The sequence below is a fragment of the Oncorhynchus clarkii genome, unplaced genomic scaffold (genome assembly GCF_045791955.1).
Source record: "Oncorhynchus clarkii lewisi isolate Uvic-CL-2024 unplaced genomic scaffold, UVic_Ocla_1.0 unplaced_contig_8355_pilon_pilon, whole genome shotgun sequence".
In the NCBI taxonomy this organism is placed as follows: Eukaryota; Metazoa; Chordata; class Actinopteri; order Salmoniformes; family Salmonidae; genus Oncorhynchus; species Oncorhynchus clarkii.
Window position 1 is genome coordinate 41,069 of NW_027258492.1, and position 19,416 is coordinate 60,484.

The 19,416-nt window shown below is 42.0% G+C and overlaps 1 protein-coding gene across 2 annotated transcripts in view; it reads left to right on the top strand.

Moving 5' to 3' along the window:
* Positions 1–19,416, top strand: part of LOC139397108 (uncharacterized) — a 52,823-nt gene that overhangs the window by 32,356 nt on the left and 1,051 nt on the right. Inside the window, exons 6-7 of one of the 2 annotated variants that reach the window (XM_071143977.1) lie at positions 1,077–1,148; positions 13,527–13,598. In XM_071143977.1, the coding sequence (XP_071000078.1) occupies positions 1,077–1,148; positions 13,527–13,598 (144 nt within the window). Of the gene's footprint in view, positions 1–1,076; positions 1,149–13,526; positions 13,970–19,416 lie in introns of those variants that run through there. The other variant, XM_071143976.1, reaches the window with a different exon arrangement.

Here is a 19,416-nt window from a genome sequence, read left to right on the forward strand (position 1 = left end):
GCCGGAAAATAGAGCATTGCAGTAGTCTAACCTAGAAGTAACACAAGCATGGATTCATTTTTCTGCATTTTTGGACAAAGTTTCAGATTTTTGCAATGTTACGTAGATGGAAAAAAGCTGTCCTTGAAACAGTCTTGATATGTTCGTCAAAAGAGAGATCGGGGTCCAGAGTAACGCTGAGGTCCTTCACAGTTTTATTGTACACATCTCAATCGGGAGCTCTCCTGTGGCAGTCCCAACAGTTGTCTGTGTGTAGCCATATATAAAGACAAGTTATATTTGCATGATTTAGCATAGTTAATCATTACCATTTTGTTTCATGTGACCAACCAATACTGTTTCATAACATGTGACAGACCAACACCTCACGAGGCTTCTCTCTAAGCTGAGACCTTAACTGAGAAATCTCAAGTTCTCAAAACAACTTCATTTGTTTTCAACACGGTCTGGGCGTACTGCCAAATTGCATCTACTGATAGTTGATTTGTACAGTCAGCCACTTGCATGAACACAGAAATTGGTTATTAGAACAGCACAAACATTCTAATTCCCATTCCACCTGGGTGGCGTCCTGGCAATACTATTCCATTATCCTCTGCGTAGTTGAAGTTCACCACTCGCTGCAAGTCCTCATGCTTCAGGTGTAACCTGTGCTGGATTGGGCCAGCTCTTTTTGATGGGAGGCATTAGACAGTTCTCTTTTATATGACTGGTGGCGGAGAGTCAGGTGTGTCCTACTGATGCTGAAAGACAAATTCCAGATACAAATATTTTAGCATTCTTGTACAATAGCAATGCTGCCATGTCAATAACATGTCTCCAAAAATGACACGGTGTCTCCAGTTGTTTACATTTAGTAATTGGGACGCACCTTCCATATTCACTTTCCATGCACTTTTTTTTTTAGACGGAACCCATGTGAAACACTGTTGTTGGTACTGGTCCCTCAGGGTCACTCTACCGGCCTTACGCCACAGATGGGAAGACTAAGTTTATTCCCAAAAAGCCATCAATGCACTTTGTAACCACTGGCCAAGTAGTCACAATTATCAATCTGTCTATTGATTTTCTTGCAGGGTGTGCAAACTATGTGCTACTTCAGCAAGAACTGGAGACGTGTCGTCAAGAAAATGAGAGACTGCGAGCAGGTATTATTCAAATGGAACATTTCTATCATGTTTTTTCTTTGGGGGGGTTACAGCCTACAGTTGAATGGAGGGAACCCTGCCTACTGAGATTTACCATCCAAAACAATTCCCTTTTCCCGGGATAAAAAGCTGTGAGAAACTGGTCAATTATAATACCTTTACATGAACAGCATGGCGTGAAATGGAACTGATAAATTATATGCAACGTCTAAATATGGCTTCTCTACGGCCTCTGCATGATGAATTGACGCTCAAGGTGGGGACAGACAGCCCATCTCAATATGGAGCGCAGTTCACAATGTACTTAGACCTACGTATCTCATCATGGTAAGCGTTTTAAAACAGCCCATCACTCGAATATTGTTGCTTTAAATCAGTGAACTCGCAAACACTCTCTCGCAGTCTTTCTCTCTCTCTCTCTCGCAGTCTTTCTTTCTCTCTCTCTCTCTCTCTCTCGCAGTCTTTCTCTCTCTCTCGTAGTCTTTCTCTCTCTCGCAGTCTTTCTCTCTATCCATCAACCCTTTTACTCTACTTTGTTGAAGCACCTTTGGTAGCGATTTCAGCCTTGAGCAGGTTGATAGCTTCAAGTTCTTTGGTGTCCACATCACCAACAAACTAGAATGGTCCAAACACACCAAGACAGTCGTGAAGAGGGCACGACAAAGCCTATTCCCCCTCAGGAAACTAAAAGGATTTGGCATTTGTCCTGAGATCCTCAAGGTTCTACAGCTGCAACATCGAGGGCATGACTGGTTGACTGGTACATCACTGCCTGGTAGAGCAATAGCTCGGCCTCCGACCGCAAGGCACTGCAGAAGGTAGTGCGCACGGCCCAGCACATCACTGGGGCTAATCTGCCTGCCATACAGGACCTCTACACCAGGTGGGTTCAGAGGAAGGCCCTAAAAATTGTCAAAGACCCCAGTCATCCCAGTCATAGACTGTTCTCTCTACTACCGCATGACTTGGCACTCCAGCGGTACTGGAGTGCCAAGTCTAGGACAAAAAGGCTTCTCAACAGTTTTTACCCCCAGGCCATAAGACTCCTGTTGTTTGTATTGTGTAACCCCCCCCCCAACACCACTTTTACACTGCTGCTACTCTCTGTTTATCATATATGCATAGTAACTTTAATTATACATTAATGTACATACTACCTCAATTGGCCCGACCAGCCACTGCTCCCGCACTTTGGCTAACTGGGCCATCTGCATTGTGTCCCGCAACCCACCACCCGCCAACCCCTCTTACGCTTCTGCTACTTTCTGTTCATCATATAGGTATAGTCACTTTAACCATATCTACATGTAAAATGAACGGCATTGCAATCGGTCACGCACTCAAAACAGCTCTGGTTGATTTAGAGTCCAGTGGAAGAATGTTCTCATTCTTCCTTGTTTTTCAGAATACAAGCCTGAAACAATGTCTAAAGACTGTTGACATCTAGTGGAAGCCATAGGAACTGCAATGTGGGTCCTATCCAAATACATACTGTATAGGCATTCAATAGAAAAGTACCCACATCAAAAATATCCCACTTCCGGGATGGATTTTCCTCAGGTTTTCACCTGCCATATCAGTTCTGTTATACGCAGACATTCTTTTTTTATTTTTTTATTTTTTATTTTTATGGTATGGATATCTCTGTTTAAAATATTTTTTATTAAACACACACAAGAATGGTGTATAGGTATACAAGACAGGTATACAATTCTTATCTAAACATAAAAGAGCATACAGGAACAACAAGACCCAGAGTTCTGGGTGCAGAACAAATAATACAAAACACGACATACAAAACAAGGACACGTAGAAAGAAAGAGGGAAGATGTCCCCCCTATCCCCTTATTCCCCCAACCCCCCCCAGGGCCAGCACATGCTGCCCAAAGGTAGATTAAAATATTACAATTGAGAGTGCGTTAATAAGTACAAATTCACAGCGCCGACTCGTCCAAGTAGGAGAGGAAAGGCTGCCAGATTTGATCAAATGTTGATAATTTATTGTTCAGAATATATCTAATTCTTTCTAAGTGTACAGTGTTTGCCAATTCACTGAGCCATAATTTGGTAGAGGGCGCTTCCCCCCTCTTCCAAAACAACAAGATTAGTTTTTTTGCCGAGATGAGACCGTACGAGATTAGTTGTTTTTGGGGGTTGGTTAATCCGTTTAGGGACTCAGATACTCCCAGGATTATCAGAAGCGGGTCTGGATCTATTGAAGTCTCCAAAACTTCAGAGAGGATCCCAAAAATTCCACTCCAATAACCATGCAAGCTAGAGCATAGGGCAAAGCAGTGGAGTAGTGTACCCTGCGTAGCCTGACATTTATCACATGTAGGGGATGTGTCAGGAAATATCCTATGCAGTTTAGTTTTGGAATAGTGTAATCTGTGTAAAACCTTGAATTGTATGAGACGATGTCTGGAATTAATGGAGCATGTGTGGATATACTCCAAGCTCTCTTCCCAGTCTGCCACCGAGATGTCAGTCCCTAGTTCTTCCTCCCATTTTGCCTTGATGGCATCAGTGAAAGGTGTGCTAACAGATTGAAAAGCATCATATAGACGCAATATCAGTTTATCGGAGGTGGGGCATATTTTTATGCATCCGTCAAACATGGAAGGTTTGGCATTCCCAAATGTTGGGAGGTGTTTCCTAACGTAGTCTAATTTGTAAGTATCTGAAAAAATTACTTCTGGGAAGGTTATAAGTTTCCCTCAGCAACTCAAAGGAAGCAAAGGTCCCTTCTATGTATAAATCCCCTATGGTACTTATCCCCAACTCTCCCCATCGCTCAAAGGTGTTATCAAGGTTAGGGGCAAAGGAGGGATTCCTGGCGACAGGGAGCATGAATGACATTGGTCTAAGCTCAAAGTGGACTTTAATTTGCTTCCAGATTTGGACTGTGCTATGTATAATAGGATTGTTACAATAAAGTGACATCTCCAGATTGACAGGCGACAAAATCACAGCGCCAATAGAGAAGGGGTGACACTCCTCACGCTCCATACTAAGCCAGCTGGATGCCGGAAGTACGTCATCCAGCAGAAACGTAACAATGCGGAGGTTAGCGGCCCAGTAATAAAATATAAAATTTGGGAGAGACGATCCTCCTTCCATCTTGGATTTACAGAGGTGTTTTTTACCTATCCTGTGTGTTTTATAATCCCAGATGAAAGGATTGATAATTGAGTCCAGTTGTGTATGAATACTGGTATGTTCTGATATAGGTAGAGCAGTTGTGGGAGGAAGACCATTTTAATGGCATTAATTCTTCCGAGGAGAGAAATTGGGAGAGTTCTCCAAAATAGTATGTTTGCTTTGAGTTTTTGTATCAGAGAGGGGAAATTCTCTTTAAATAGTAAGGAGTATTGTTTGGTAACTACAATTCCTAGGTAGGTACATTTTTCTGAAGATAACTTAAATGGGAGATGTTCTAGCCAGGAGGCATTTTGCGACCGTATGGGCATTAATTCACTCTTGTTCCAATTTATTCTGTATCCCGAGAAGGTACCAAACCAATTGATCACATCAAGAATAGCTGGGATACTAGCCTGGGGTTCTGTTACATAGAGGAGGATGTCATCTGCGTATAGGGAGATCTTATTTAGAGTATCTTTAGTATTATAGCCGTGTATTGCTGCATGAGATCTAATCGTCTGAGCGAGCGGTTCGATAATTAGGGCGAAGAGCATAGGCGACAGCGCACAACCCTGCCTTGTCCCCCTGTTGAGGTTAAATCGGGGCGACAATGATTGGTTAGTGAGTATTCTGGCACAGGGGTTCCTATATAAAAGCTGGATCCAATTTATGAACTCATCTCCAATATTACATTTCTGTAGGACCTTGAATAGATAGGGCCACTCAACTTGGTCAAAGGCCTTTTCGGCGTCAAGAGATATGACGGCAAGGTCCACGTTGGGTAACCTCTGAGAATACATAATATTGAAGAGGCGCCTGAGATTGAAGAATGAGTTTCTGTTAGGGATAAAGCCAGTCTGATCCGAATGGACCAATTTACCAATTAAAGTGCTAATAAGCCTGTTAGCCAGAGTTTTTGCTAAAATCTTTTGGTCTGTATTAAGGAGAGATATTGGTCTGTATGACCCTACCTCTTCTGGATCTTTACCCTTCTTATGTATAACTGTAATGAACGCTTCGTCCAAAGTAGAAGGGAGAGCTCCATCCTCATTGGCCTGAACCAACATTTTGTGCAGATAGGGAGAGAGCATGTTGCTGAATGTTTTATAGAATTCACCAGGGTATCCATCTGGGCCCGGGGTCTTGCCACTCTTTAGAGATTTAATTGTTTCTCGAATTTCATCAAGATATTTCCTTATTCAGGAAGTTAGAATCTTCCTGGTTCAGGGCAGGAAGATTACAGTCCTCCAAAAATGTTTGCATAATTAAAACCTCTTAAGCTTACCCCCTACTTTTTCGAACATTCTGTTAAAAATCGCGCAACATTTCAGCGTCCTGCTACTCATGCCAGGAATATAGTATATGCATATGATTAGTATGTGTGGATAGAAAACACTCTGAAGTTTCTAAAACTGGTTAAATCACAGCTGTGACTATAACAGAGCGTGTGTTTCATCGAAAAGCGCAAGAAACTGGTCACTGAAAGCTGAATATAATATCCATGCGCCACTTGCATGTATTGTTTAAAGGACACCAAATTAAATATGGCCAGCTTCCACACGATGACGCCAAAAACGTCATTTTCATTGACAAAAATCCTTTGAGTCATGACCAATAGATCCTTCATTCCATCCAGCCTAGAGCAATCTATTTTGGAAGAGAGAAAAATGGACTGCTATTGAATACAGATCGCCCAGTGATCAATTTGATCGCTTATTAACGTTTACAAATACCTAAAGTTGGGTTACAAAAGTAGGTTGAAGTGTATTGTCAAAGAATATAGGCAACTTATATAATTTTAAAAAATGACGTTGCGTGTTGGAAGAGAGCTTTTTTTCCTGAACCAGACAGGCTATACAAATGGATATTTTGGGCATACATGGACGGATTTAATCGGGAAAAAGACCCAATTGTGATGTTTATGGAACATATAGGAGTGCCAACAAAGAATATCATCAAAGGTAATGAATGTTTTATATTTTATTTCTGCGTTTTTGTGTAGCGCCGGCTACGCTAATTATTTTGTTTACGTCCCCTTCAGGTATATTGGGGTGTTGCATGCTATCAGATAATAGCTTCTCATGCTTTCGCCGAAAAGCATTTTAAAAATCTGACTTGTTGGCTAGATTCACAACGAGTGTAGCTTTAATTCAATACCCTGCATGTGTATTGTCTCATAAAACTGCCGGAATCTGTCATTGATGTCTTTGGGGGAAGAGAGTAATTCCCCAGATGCAGATTTAACCCTGTGAATCATTCGGTCACTCACATTTTTTCGAAGTTGTCTGGCGAGTAATTTGTGTGGTTTGTCACCAAACTCAAAATATTTTTGCTTGGCATAGAGAAAAGATTTAGCAATTTTAGCTGAGAGAATCTGATTATATTCAAATTTTAAAGAGGTAATTTTTTTTATGTTTCTCCATAGATGGGTGGCTAGCATTCTCCCTATCCAGTAAGTGAATTTGTCCCTCCAGTTCTTCCAGTTTTCCTCTGTTTTGCCTACTTCTGGCAGCCTGAAAGGAGATGATACAGCCTCTCCGATAAGCCTTCAGTGTTTCCCACAATAATGCTGGGGAGGTCTCTGTGTTGTCGTTGGTATCAAAGAAAAGTGTAATTTGGTCTTTAAGATATTCACAGAATGTTTGTTCTGTGAGGAGCTGAGGATTCAACCTTCAGACCCTCTCGTTTGGTACAATGTCACCCAATCTCAGGGAGAAGGTGAGTGGACTGTGGTCCGAGATTATAATATCATGATACCTCACATTACAGGTATAGGGGAGTAGTCTAGCATCCAACAAAAAGTAGTCAATTCGAGTGTAAACCTTGTGAACATGAGAGTAAAAGGAGTATTCCCTACCCGTAGGGTTAGCGATCCTCCATATATCAAATAAGTTAGAATTTTTTATGTAGGTATTCAAGAATTCACTTGAATAGGAGGTAGGGGTCCGCCGGGTAGAGGATCTATCCAAATATTGGTCTAGCACACAGTTAAGGTCCCCTCCAATGACCAGGTTAGTATGGGAGATATCTGGAATCAGGGCAAGGACTCTTTTGAAAAAAGAGGGGTTGTCAATGTTTGGCCCATAGAAATTTAGTAGAGTTACTGAGGTAGAGTGGATTTCTCCTATTGCGATCACATACCGACCCTCTTTATCCGCAATAGTGGTTTTATGTAGAAAGGGAATTCCTTTCCGTACCAGAATCGCTGTGCCTCTCGTTTTGGCAGAGAAGTTAGAGTGATACACTTGCCCCACCCACCTACACTTAAGTCTGTTATGAGAGTTATTCTTCAGATGGGTTTCTTGCAAAAATATAATATCAGACAGAGTGCTTTCAAGTGGGCTAGGACCTTGCCCCTCTTAATTGGTTTGTTTAAACCCTTGACATTCCAGGAAGTGAATGTAAGCCCCGCCCTCCTCTCGTTTGTAGTTCCTATGGTGGCCTGCATACCATGTAACTTGATAAAAAGGTAAGAAAGCGCACCAAACCATCACGATCAGCTAATGTAGCACCTACACCCGAGTACCAGTATCCAACCCACCCCTCCCCCCTGCAAGGCACCTTTACTTCCCACCCTGTTCCCCTAATTTCCCCAACACTTACCCCCCCCCCCCCATCAACCCACATTTAACAGGCATGTACAAACAGGAGAGAGAAAAAAAGGATAAATAAAAATAATAAACACATTGTCTGGCCGATGCCAAAAAAGCACGGCGCGACCTCGAACAAGAGATAAAACAAAAATAAAATCCCAACTATACGTTCACCTCTCACTATTCTAGAACTTCTACTAACATATGAACTGAGGAGGCTCCCGCGAGTTAAGTGTTCAGTTAACATCTAATAAACCTAAACAGAATAAGTTGCAACTTAAACATATTGCGCATTTAAGCGTCATCCTGGTTCAATCCCAGAGATAAGCAAGATATAGCCTCAAGATTATATTGCTAAGCACTGCCGGTCAAAAAATAAACCATCCGCAAACGACATAGTCAGCCGTACCTTTACATACTGTGGGTCAGGAGATCGGAACAAGGATTTGTTAAATTAAACGTTCCCCCCATAAAAAAAAAACATGTTTAAATAAAAATATATACATTATATATATATACATATATACACATATACATATATACACATATACATATATACACATATACATATATACATATATACACATATATACACATACATATATACATATATACACATATACATACATATATACACATATACATATATATATACACATATACATATATACACATATACACATATACATATATACACATATACATATATACACATATATACATATACATATATACACATATATACATATATACACATATATACACATATATACATATATACACATATACATACATATATACACATATACATATATATATACACATATACATATATACACATATACACATATACATATATACACATATACATATATACACATATATACATATATACACATATATACATACATACATACACATACATACATACACATATACATACATACATACATATATACACACACATACATACATACATATATACACACACATACATATATAGATACACATACGTGTATATATACATATATACATACACACACACACACACATATATACATACATATACATACCCACACAAAAAAATCATATATAAAAATATATATTTAAAGAATATGTATATACATCCATATGCACATATACACATACAAACATTCATACCCCAGAATAACAATCTACACTGATTTAAAATATACACATACATAATACTAAAATGCTAAGAGAAAATGGTAATAAAGTACAAATAGTAATTATATGTACGCACACCTACACAGACATAAGCACTACAGAGGGCTGGTGGGACTCTAGTCGGGAGAGAGGCCCACGGCCAGACAAAGGCAGAACAGCACAAAACATCAACCTGCTAGCCAGGTGTCTGCCCCCTCCCAACCATCACCCCCAGTCCCCTGCAAGCAATAAATAAATGGTATGGTAGTAAGAATAATGTAAGGATTGTAAAATAAATAACGAAACAAAACAAAAGTGGGGGAATATAAGTATATCCGTCCGAAGGTGTCAGTGATCAAACCTGGAAGTAAAAAATATGCATCGCTCTGAGCACAGCCGGGATGAAAGTGAATGTAACGTTAATTGAGAGCTCTGACCGCCATCCATTGGTCTGCTCAGCGTCTTACATGTTCGGTAGCCCTTGTTGAGCCCGTTTAATACGTTTTCACCCAATATGGTATAGTATGGATTCGAGTCCATGAGCAGACCCTAACACGCAATAACAAGGCACTCTAACCTGTACGGGGGATTGGTGTATATCCCCGGATAAACTTCTCTGCTTCCAAAACCGAGGAGAGCCAAATCTTCTCACCGGAAGGCAGGGTAATTCTTAGTCTTGCAGGGAAGAGTAAGGCTGGGCGACGATGGAGTTTGTAGAGTTTGGTCATGACATCTCTGTAGTCGGCGCGATGCTTTGCCACATCGGGCGCATAATCCTCATATACACGGAATGGATGCCCTTTATGTGACAGGTTGCCCCTCATTCGAGCTTCACGCAGGATAAGATCCTTGGTCTTGAAACTGTGACAACAGATGATTACTGGGCGAGGACGTTTGCCCGGTCCAGGCACTGGGACAAGGGAGCGATGTGCGCGGTCCAGCTGGGGATCCGAATCCAAAACATCCGATCCCATTGCATCCTTCAATAGCTTGGCGAAGAAGTCGGTGGGGCGAGAGCCCGCCTCTACCCCCTCTGCCAGACCAACAATGCGAAGGTTATTACGTCTGGATCGGCCCTCGAGGTCCACCACTTTCACAGAAAGCCTCTGCACAGTATCCTGCAATGACGTGCATAGCTTCTCTAACTCGTCGATCCTACCAGCGTTGAATTCAGAAGCTTTCTCAAGGTCCACAATACTCTGGCCATGCGAAGCGACCGTTCGAATGATGCTCTCGATTTTGGTGTCCAGTTCAGCAATAGTGGCCTTTAAGATCCTCAGCTATAGCAACACGTAGCTCCCCCAAAGCCCGGGTAAGTTCTGTAAGTGTTACGTTGTTGCATGTGCCTCCCGCCATGTCTGTCTCGTTGTTTAGTGGGGAGTAGGCCTCCGCTGTTGGTTTATTGTCCTTTGGTCGCTTATTACTCGGCATTTTCATATAAAAAGTTACAATCTAGAAACGTTTGTTGTAAAAAGTGCCATAAAGTAGGTTAAATTAGATTATTTCGCAGAAAAGTTGCAGGAGCCTCTCACGCACAGCCGTTCACTCCAACATGCTAGCTCCCCCCCCCCCCCCCCCCCCCCCCCCGCAGACATTATTTTAACAGTTTTGGAAACTGTTCTATCAAATACTACCATGCATTTACATATCCTAGCTTCTGGGCCTGAGTAACAGGCAGTTTACTTTGGGCATGTTTGTCATCCAAACTTCAAAATACTGCCCCCTACCCAAGAGAGGTTAAATAAGTTAAATGTTTTGCCCCACAGTTAGTGAAACAGCTAATATGGTTTACATACCAAGTGTTGTCATCGATTCCTTGTAGAGACTCCACACTGCTGCTTTTGTCACATGGGATGGCAGCAGCTTGCCACCAAAGTGTTTGTCCTGTGTTGTGGAAAAGTTCTTACACGGACACTCAGTCTATCTTAAATTAGTCACTGTTCGTCAGCGAGCTGGATGGGTTCCAACCAACTCAATGCACCATATTACAAATCAAATGTATTTATATAGCCCTTCGTACATCAGCTGATATCTCAAAGTGCTGTACAGAAACCCAGCCTAAAACCCCAAACAGCAAGCAATGCAGGTGTTGACGCACGTTGGCTAGGAAAAACTCTCTAGAAAGGCCGAAACCTAGAGAGGAATCAGGCTATGAGAGGTGGCCAGTCCTCTTCTGGCTGTGCCAGGTGGAGATTATAACAGAACATGGCCAAGATGTTCAAATGTTCATAAATGACCAGCATGGTCAAATAATAGATCTGGGACAGGTAGCACGTCCGGTGAACAGGTCAGGATTCCATAGCCGCAGGCAGAACAGTTGAAACTTGAGCAGCAGCACGGCCAGGTGGACTGGGGACAGCAAGGAGTCATCATGCCAGGTAGTCCTGAGGCATGGTCCAAGGGCTCAGGTCCTCCGAGAGAGAATTAGAGAGAGCATACTTAAATTCACACAGGACACCGGATAAGACAGAAGTACTCCAGATATAACAAACTGACCCTAGCCCCCCGACACACAAACTACTGCAGCATAAATACTGGAGGCTGAGACAGGAGGGGTCAGGAGACACTGTGGCCCCATCCGATGATACCCCCGGACGGGGCCAAACAGGAAGGATATAACCCCACCCACTTTGCCAAAGCACAGCCCCCCCCACCACGAGGGATATTTTCAACCACCAACTTGGCCTCGTCTCAGGATGATGAGTATAGCCCACGAAGATCTCCGCCACGGCACAACCCAAGGGGGGTGCGCCAACCCAGACAGGAAGATCACCTCAGTGACTCAACCCATTCAAGTGACGCACCCCTCCTAGGGACGGCATGAAAGAGCACCAGTAAGCCAGTGACTCGGCCCCTGTAATAGGGTTAGTCAGAGAATCCCAGTGGAAAGAGGGGAACCGGCCAGGCAGAGACGGCAAGGGCGGTTCGTTGCTCCAGAGCCTTTCCGTTCACCTTCAAACTCCTGGGCCAGACTACACTCAATCATATGACCCGCTGAAGAGATGAGTCTTCAGTAAAGACTTAAAGGTTGAGACCGAGTTTGCGTCTCTCACATGGGTAGGCAGACCATTCCATAAAAATGGAGCTCTGTAGGAGAAAGCCCTGCATCCAGCTGTTTGCTTAGAAATTCTAGGGAGAATTAGGAGGCCTGGGTCTTGTGACCGTAGCGTACGTGTAGGTATGTACGGCAGGACCAAATCAGAGAGAGGTAGGAGCAAGCCCATGTAATGCTTTGTAGGTTAGCAGTAAAACCTTGAAATCAGCCCTTGCCTTAACAGGAAGCCAGTATAGGTGAGGCTAGCACTGGAGTAATATGATCAAATTGTTTGGTTCTAGTCAGGATTCTAGTAGCCGTATTTAGCACTAACTGAAGTTTATTTAGTACTTTATCCGGGAAGCCGGAAAGTAGAGCATTGCAGTAGTCTAACCTAGAAGTAACACAAGCATGGATTCATTTTTCTGCATTTTTGGACAAAGTTTCAGATTTTTGCAATGTTACGTAGATGGAAAAAAGCTGTCCTTGAAACAGCCTTGATATGTTCGTCAAAAGAGAGATTGGGGTCCAGAGTAACGCCGAGGTCCTTCACAGTTTTATTGTACACATCTCAATCGGGAGCTCTCCTGTGGCAGTCCCAACAGTTGTCTGTGTGTAGCCATATATAAAGACAAGTTATATTTGCATGATTTAGCATAGTTAATCATTACCATTTTGTTTCATGTGACCAACCAATACTGTTTCATAACATGTGACAGACCAACACCTCACGAGGCTTCTCTCTAAGCTGAGACCTTAACTGAGAAATCTCAAGTTCTCAAAACAACTTCATTTGTTTTCAACACGGTCTGGGCGTACTGCCAAATTGCATCTACTGATAGTTGATTTGTACAGTCAGCCACTTGCATGAACACAGAAATTGGTTATTAGAACAGCACAAACATTCTAATTCCCATTCCACCTGGGTGGCGTCCTGGCAATACTATTCCATTATCCTTTGCGTAGTTGAAGTTCACCACTCGCTGCAAGTCCTCATGCTTCAGGTGTAACCTGTGCTGGATTGGGCCAGCTCTTTTTGATGGGAGGCATTAGACAGTTCTCTTTTATATGACTGGTGGCGGAGAGTCAGGTAGGTGTGTCCTACTGATGCTGAAAGACAAATTCCAGATACAAATATTTTAGCATTCTTGTACAATAGCAATGCTGCCATGTCAATAACATGTCTCCAAAAATGACACGGTGTCTCCAGTTGTTTACATTTAGTAATTGGGACGCACCTTCCATATTCACTTTCCATGCACTTTTTTTTTTAGACGGAACCCATGTGAAACACTGTTGTTGGTACTGGTCCCTCAGGGTCACTCTACCGGCCTTACGCCACAGATGGGAAGACTAAGTTTATTCCCAAAAAGCCATCAATGCACTTTGTAACCACTGGCCAAGTAGTCACAATTATCAATCTGTCTATTGATTTTCTTGCAGGGTGTGCAAACTATGTGCTACTTCAGCAAGAACTGGAGACGTGTCGTCAAGAAAATGAGAGACTGCGAGCAGGTATTATTCAAATGGAACATTTCTATCATGTTTTTTCTTTGGGGGGGTTACAGCCTACAGTTGAATGGAGGGAACCCTGCCTACTGAGATTTACCATCCAAAACAATTCCCTTTTCCCGGGATAAAAAGCTGTGAGAAACTGGTCAATTATAATACCTTTACATGAACAGCATGGCGTGAAATGGAACTGATAAATTATATGCAACGTCTAAATATGGCTTCTCTACGGCCTCTGCATGATGAATTGACGCTCAAGGTGGGGACAGACAGCCCATCTCAATATGGAGCGCAGTTCACAATGTACTTAGACCTACGTATCTCATCATGGTAAGCGTTTTAAAACAGCCCATCACTCGAATATTGTTGCTTTAAATCAGTGAACTTGCAAACACTCTCTCGCAGCCTTTCTCTCTCTCTCTCGCAGTCTCTCTCTCTCTCTCTGTCTTTCTCTCTCTCTCTCTCGCAGTCTCTTTCTCCATCAACTCGTCCCTAACCCGGACGACGCTAGGCCAATTGTGCGTCGCCCCACGGACCTCCCGGTCGCGGCCGGTTACGACAGAGCCTGGGCGCGAACCCAGGGACTCTGATGGCACAGCTGGCGCTGCAGTACAGCGCCCTTAACCACTGCGCCACCCGGGAGGCCCTGTTTTTTTCATTCATCAATTTATACACAGTACCCTATAATGATAAAGCAAAATGGGTGTATAGATTTTTTTTGTTGTTGTGATATTTCATTTTGTATTTTTTATTTTTTTGCACATCTACATAATTATTCAGACCCTTTTACTCTGTACTTTGTTGAAGCACCTTTGGCAGCGATTACAGCCTTGAGTGTTCTTCGGTATGACTCTACAAGCTTAGCACACCTGTATTTGGTGTTTCTCCCATTCTTCTCTGCAAATCCTCAAGCTCTGTCAGGTTGGCTGGGGAGCGTCGCTGCGCAGCTATTTTCAGGTCTCTCCAGAGATGTTATATCGGGTTCGGGCTCTGGCTGGACCACTCAAGGACATTCAGACTTGTCCCGAAGCCACTCCTGTGTTGTCTTGGCTGTGTGCTTAGGGTCGTTGTCTTGTTGGAAGGTGAACCTTCTCCCCAGTCTGAGGTCCAGAGCACTCTGGAGAAGGTTTTCATCAAGGATCTCTGTACTTTGCTCCGTTCATCTTTCCCTCGACCTGGACTAGTCTACCAGTCCCTGCTGCTGAAAACCATCCCCACTGCATGATGCTGCCACCACCACGCTTCACCATAGTGGTGGTGCCAGGTTTCCTCCAGCTTGGCATTCAGGCCAAATAAGTGCTGGTACTGCTTGATCTGTGGCAGCGGCCTGAAGTACGGAGTCAGGTGTTGTTGCCAGCCATAGCTTTCCACCAGCACCGTATCGTCCATATCTTTATTTGTATGCAGTTGAAGTCAGATGTTTACATACACCTTAGCCAAGTACATTTAAACTCAGTTTTTCACATTTCTTGACATTTCATCCTAGTAAAAATTCCTCGTCTTAGGTCAGTTAGGACCAAAAAGTACCATCTTTGCCCCCATATGCAGTTGTAAACCGTAGTCTGGCTTTTTTTTGGCGGTTTTGGCGCAGTGGCTTGCTTGCTTCCTTCCTTGCTAAGTAGCCTTTCAGGTTGTTTCGACAAAGGGCTCATTTTACTGTGTATGTACAGTGGGGCAAAAAAGTATTTAGTCAGCCACCAATTGTGCAAGTTCTCCCACTTAAAAAATATGAGAGGCTTGTAATTTTCATCATAGGTACACTTCAACCATGACAGACAAAATGAAGGGGAAAAAATCCAGAAAATCACATTGTAGGATTTTTAATAGATTTATTTGCAAATTATGGTGGAAAATAAGTATTTGGTCACCTACAAACAAGCAAGATTTCTGGCTGTCACAGACCTGTAACTTCTTCTTTAAGAGGCTCCTCTGTCCTCCACTCGTTACCTGTATTAATGGCACCTGTTTGAACTTGTTATCAGTATAAAAGACACCTGTCCACAACCTCACAGTCACACTCCAAACTCCACTATGGCCAAGACCAAAGAGCTGTCAAAGGACACCAGAAACAAAATTGTAGACCTGCACCAGGCTGGGAAGACTGAATCTGCAATAGGTAAGCAGCTTGGTTTGAAGAAATCAACTATGGGAGCAATTATTAGGAAATGGAAGACATACAAGACCACTGATAATCTCCCTCGATCTGGGGCTCCACGCAAGATCTCACCCCGTGGGGTCAAAATGATCACAAGAACGGTGAGGAAAAATCCCAGAACCACACGGGGTGACCTAGTGAATGACCTGCAGAGAGCTGGGACCAAAGTAACAAAGCCTACCATCAGCAAGGGCATTGAAGATTAAATGTGGCTGGGTCTTTCAGCATGACAATGATCCCAAACACACCGCCCGGGCAACGAAGGAGTGGCTTCGTAAGAAGCATTTCAAGGTCCTGGAGTGGCCTAGCCAGTCTCCAGATCTCAACCCCATAGAAAATCTTTGGAGGGAGTTGAAAGTCCGTGTTGCCCAGCAACATCCCCAAAACATCACTGCTCTAGAGGAGATCTGCATGGAGGAATGGGCCAAAATACCAGCAACAGTGTGTGAAAACCTTGTGAAGACTTACAGAAAACGTTTGACCTCTGTCATTGCCAACAAAGGGTATATGACAAAGTATTGAGAAACTTTTGTTATTGACCAAATACTTATTTTCCACCATAATTTGCAAATAAATTCATATGATAAATTACAGGCCTCATCTTTTTAAGTGGGAGAACTTGCACACTTGGTGGCTGACTAAATACTTTTTTGCCCCGCTGTAGATTCTTTTGTACCTGTTTCTTCAGCATCTTCACAAGTTCCTTTTGCTGTTCTGGGATTGATTTGCACTTTTCACACCAAAGTACGTTCATCTCTAGGAGACAGAATGCCTCTCATTCCTGAGCGGTATGACGGCTGCGATGTCCGATGGTGTTTATACTTGTGTACTATTGTTTGTACAGATGAACGTGGTACCTTCAGGCGTTTTGGAAATTGCTCCCAAGGATGAACCAGACTTTCTAAGGTCTTGGCTGATATCTTTTGATTTTCCCACGATGTCAAGCAAAGAGGCACTAAGTTGGAAGGTAGGCCTTGAAATTCATCCATAGGGACACCTCCAATTGACTCAAATGATGTCAATTAGCCTATCAGAAGCTTCTAAAGCCATGACTTAATTTTCTGGAAATTTCCAAGCTGTTTAAGGGCGCAGTCAAGGGGCTGGTGACGCTTTAGTGGGTCTCTGACCACATTTATCTTTCTGTTTTGGCTGCGTATAGGCTACTTACAGTAGGCCCATAAAACAGTTGGGGGTATAGGGTTGGACTGTTTTGTCATGATAGGACAATAAATCAAAATATATTAATTTATTATTAAATGTATATCCCATATCTGCACAAAATTGAAGGTGATCTCACAACCCCTGCTCGCAGACAAACATGGGCTCTGGGATTTGCATCCACTTTTTTTTCTCACTCAAAGCCACATTTTTTCCAAACACAAAAACACACACCACCTTCCATCACAATTCAACCGCACATACCCACATACTGTGTCCTCTGTTTGCTGTGTTTTTATCCCTACAATTAGTACTTTTGTGTTCCAGTTCCTTATATTTTAGGATGTATTATTTTGTTACCCTTCTGATGCTGTCTTATCTAATTATAAAATACTATAAATAGAAAGTGGAATACTAATTATTTTACAGCATTCTCTGTCTTGTGGTGTAGTTGTGGTTTATTTATTTTTCAATTGTTGTATTTTATTTTGATATTACAATCCCTAACGTGGATATTATTGGGTGTTCCATTTTTTGACTTCTCTATGGGAACTTAGTCATATTTAGGATAGCTAGGATAGTCTTGGTGTCTCGGAACATTTAGTTATCAATAATCAGTTTATAGGAGAGCTGCAAGTTTTTTTTGTGTTTAAAAAAAAAAGATATCTATTCTCTTTGCGCTGTTCTGCAATTTCCTTCTGGTACGGATCATTCGTGCTAGCGAGTCTTTCACCCAGTTTTTTAAACTTTTTTATCTTTGAAGAATGCAAATCTGCCAACAATTGGGCGCTCATCCTCTGTCCAAACGGTGTACATGTTCGAGTTGGATTTTGTCGACAGCATCGCCTGGGATCTGTAGCGCTGTCAGAATGATTTCACCACAATTTCAGGATCTTCGCTCTCATTTTGTTTGATACCAGTAAGTACCAGATTCTCTGATAGATCTAGTCTGTATGTCAAGTAAGGCTTCTCGCAGAAACATTTTCTCCTTTTTAAGTTAACCTCCATTTCAATCTTATTGACTAACGTTTTAGCTTGTTTGTTTCTCCGTTGTCGCAGCTTTTTCGTCACTCATCGCGAGGCTTGCCTTCAATTCTTTTTTTATATCTTTACGGACTCATTCAAGTATGCCAAGTTGATCATTTATCGACTTTAACAGATTGGTTTCCACCCTTGCCATTCCCGGTGGTGAAAATCATAAATCGTCTGTGTCCGTCAGACACATTTTCGTTTGGGGTTGGGTTCTCTGTTTACTCCGTCATGTTTGGATGTTTTGTTTTTTGGTAATATTGGTGTATAAATGTGTCTAGCCTAATTTATTTTTTGTGGTGTTATCCAGATTGAAGACCCATGAGTATATGGAGTTGAAGTACTAAAATTTAGTCAGACTTTTTTTCTTTTTTCTTGAAGCGATCCGCACCTCTGTTCAGTCCGCCATTTTACCTGGCCCAGACTACCTGATTTACAGTCCTTCATTTCTGTCTTTTATCAAATAAAACAAACCTGTTTTTGCTTTGTCATTATGGGGTATTTGTGTGTAGATTTTTATTTTATTCAATCCAATTTAGAATAAGGCTGTAACGTAAGAAAATATGGAAAAAAGGAAGGGGTCGGAATACTTTCGATTGCGCTGTATACATTTAAGTCAGGTTATTGATTTATAGACCTAATTAAGTTGGGTTTTGCGCTCAATATTCTTAGACAATTACACTAAGCTCTATTTGCACAGGAGTAGTAATACTACTGAACGTTGGTAATGAAATTCAGACGGAATTAGTTTTTCCAAACTGCCTCCTGTAATTCATTTTTATTTTTTTATTTTTATTTTTTATAAATTGGCAGTTATCCCAAGTTTCTAAACCATACCAAACCATCTTAGGTACAGTGTCGCTATAATATTTGAATTGAGGAAGTGTGATCATAAACATTATGATATTGTAGGATCGCAATTGAATTCCCCCCCAGCCTTCAGATGTGAGCTAAACAGTGCACTTGAGATGCGTTGCAAAAGTGAACTTTATCATTTCCAAACGTATAGGTCAGTTGTATGCTGCTTTGCTATCAATCAAGGGCGCAATATTTAACTGATGCATTTCGCAATATTCAATTTATTTACACAAAACATATGAACAAAAGTATTCACTGTTGAAGTTGATCCATGTAGGCCCTTCATATATAGCCTATGCGCAGCACTTCGTTCAATTTATCTAATCAGTTCTTGTTTTCGTGCCTGAAATGTCAGCAAAACTGTCAAACAGACATTTCTCTCAAAACACTGGGATGTCGATTCGCACGGGACTACTATTATCAGAGGACCTTGGAGTTGGTTATTCTGTCTGGAATTGTTACTCTTGCCATGTACAAATTACTGACGTTTTGTGCTTGTGCACATAATTACATTACACGACCACCCCCAGTAAAACTAATCCTAGGCCTAGTTCTATGTGTAATCAGGTGTGTTCTTAGTCAAGGTTGATGGGAGCACTCCAAACAAAAGACAATTTAATA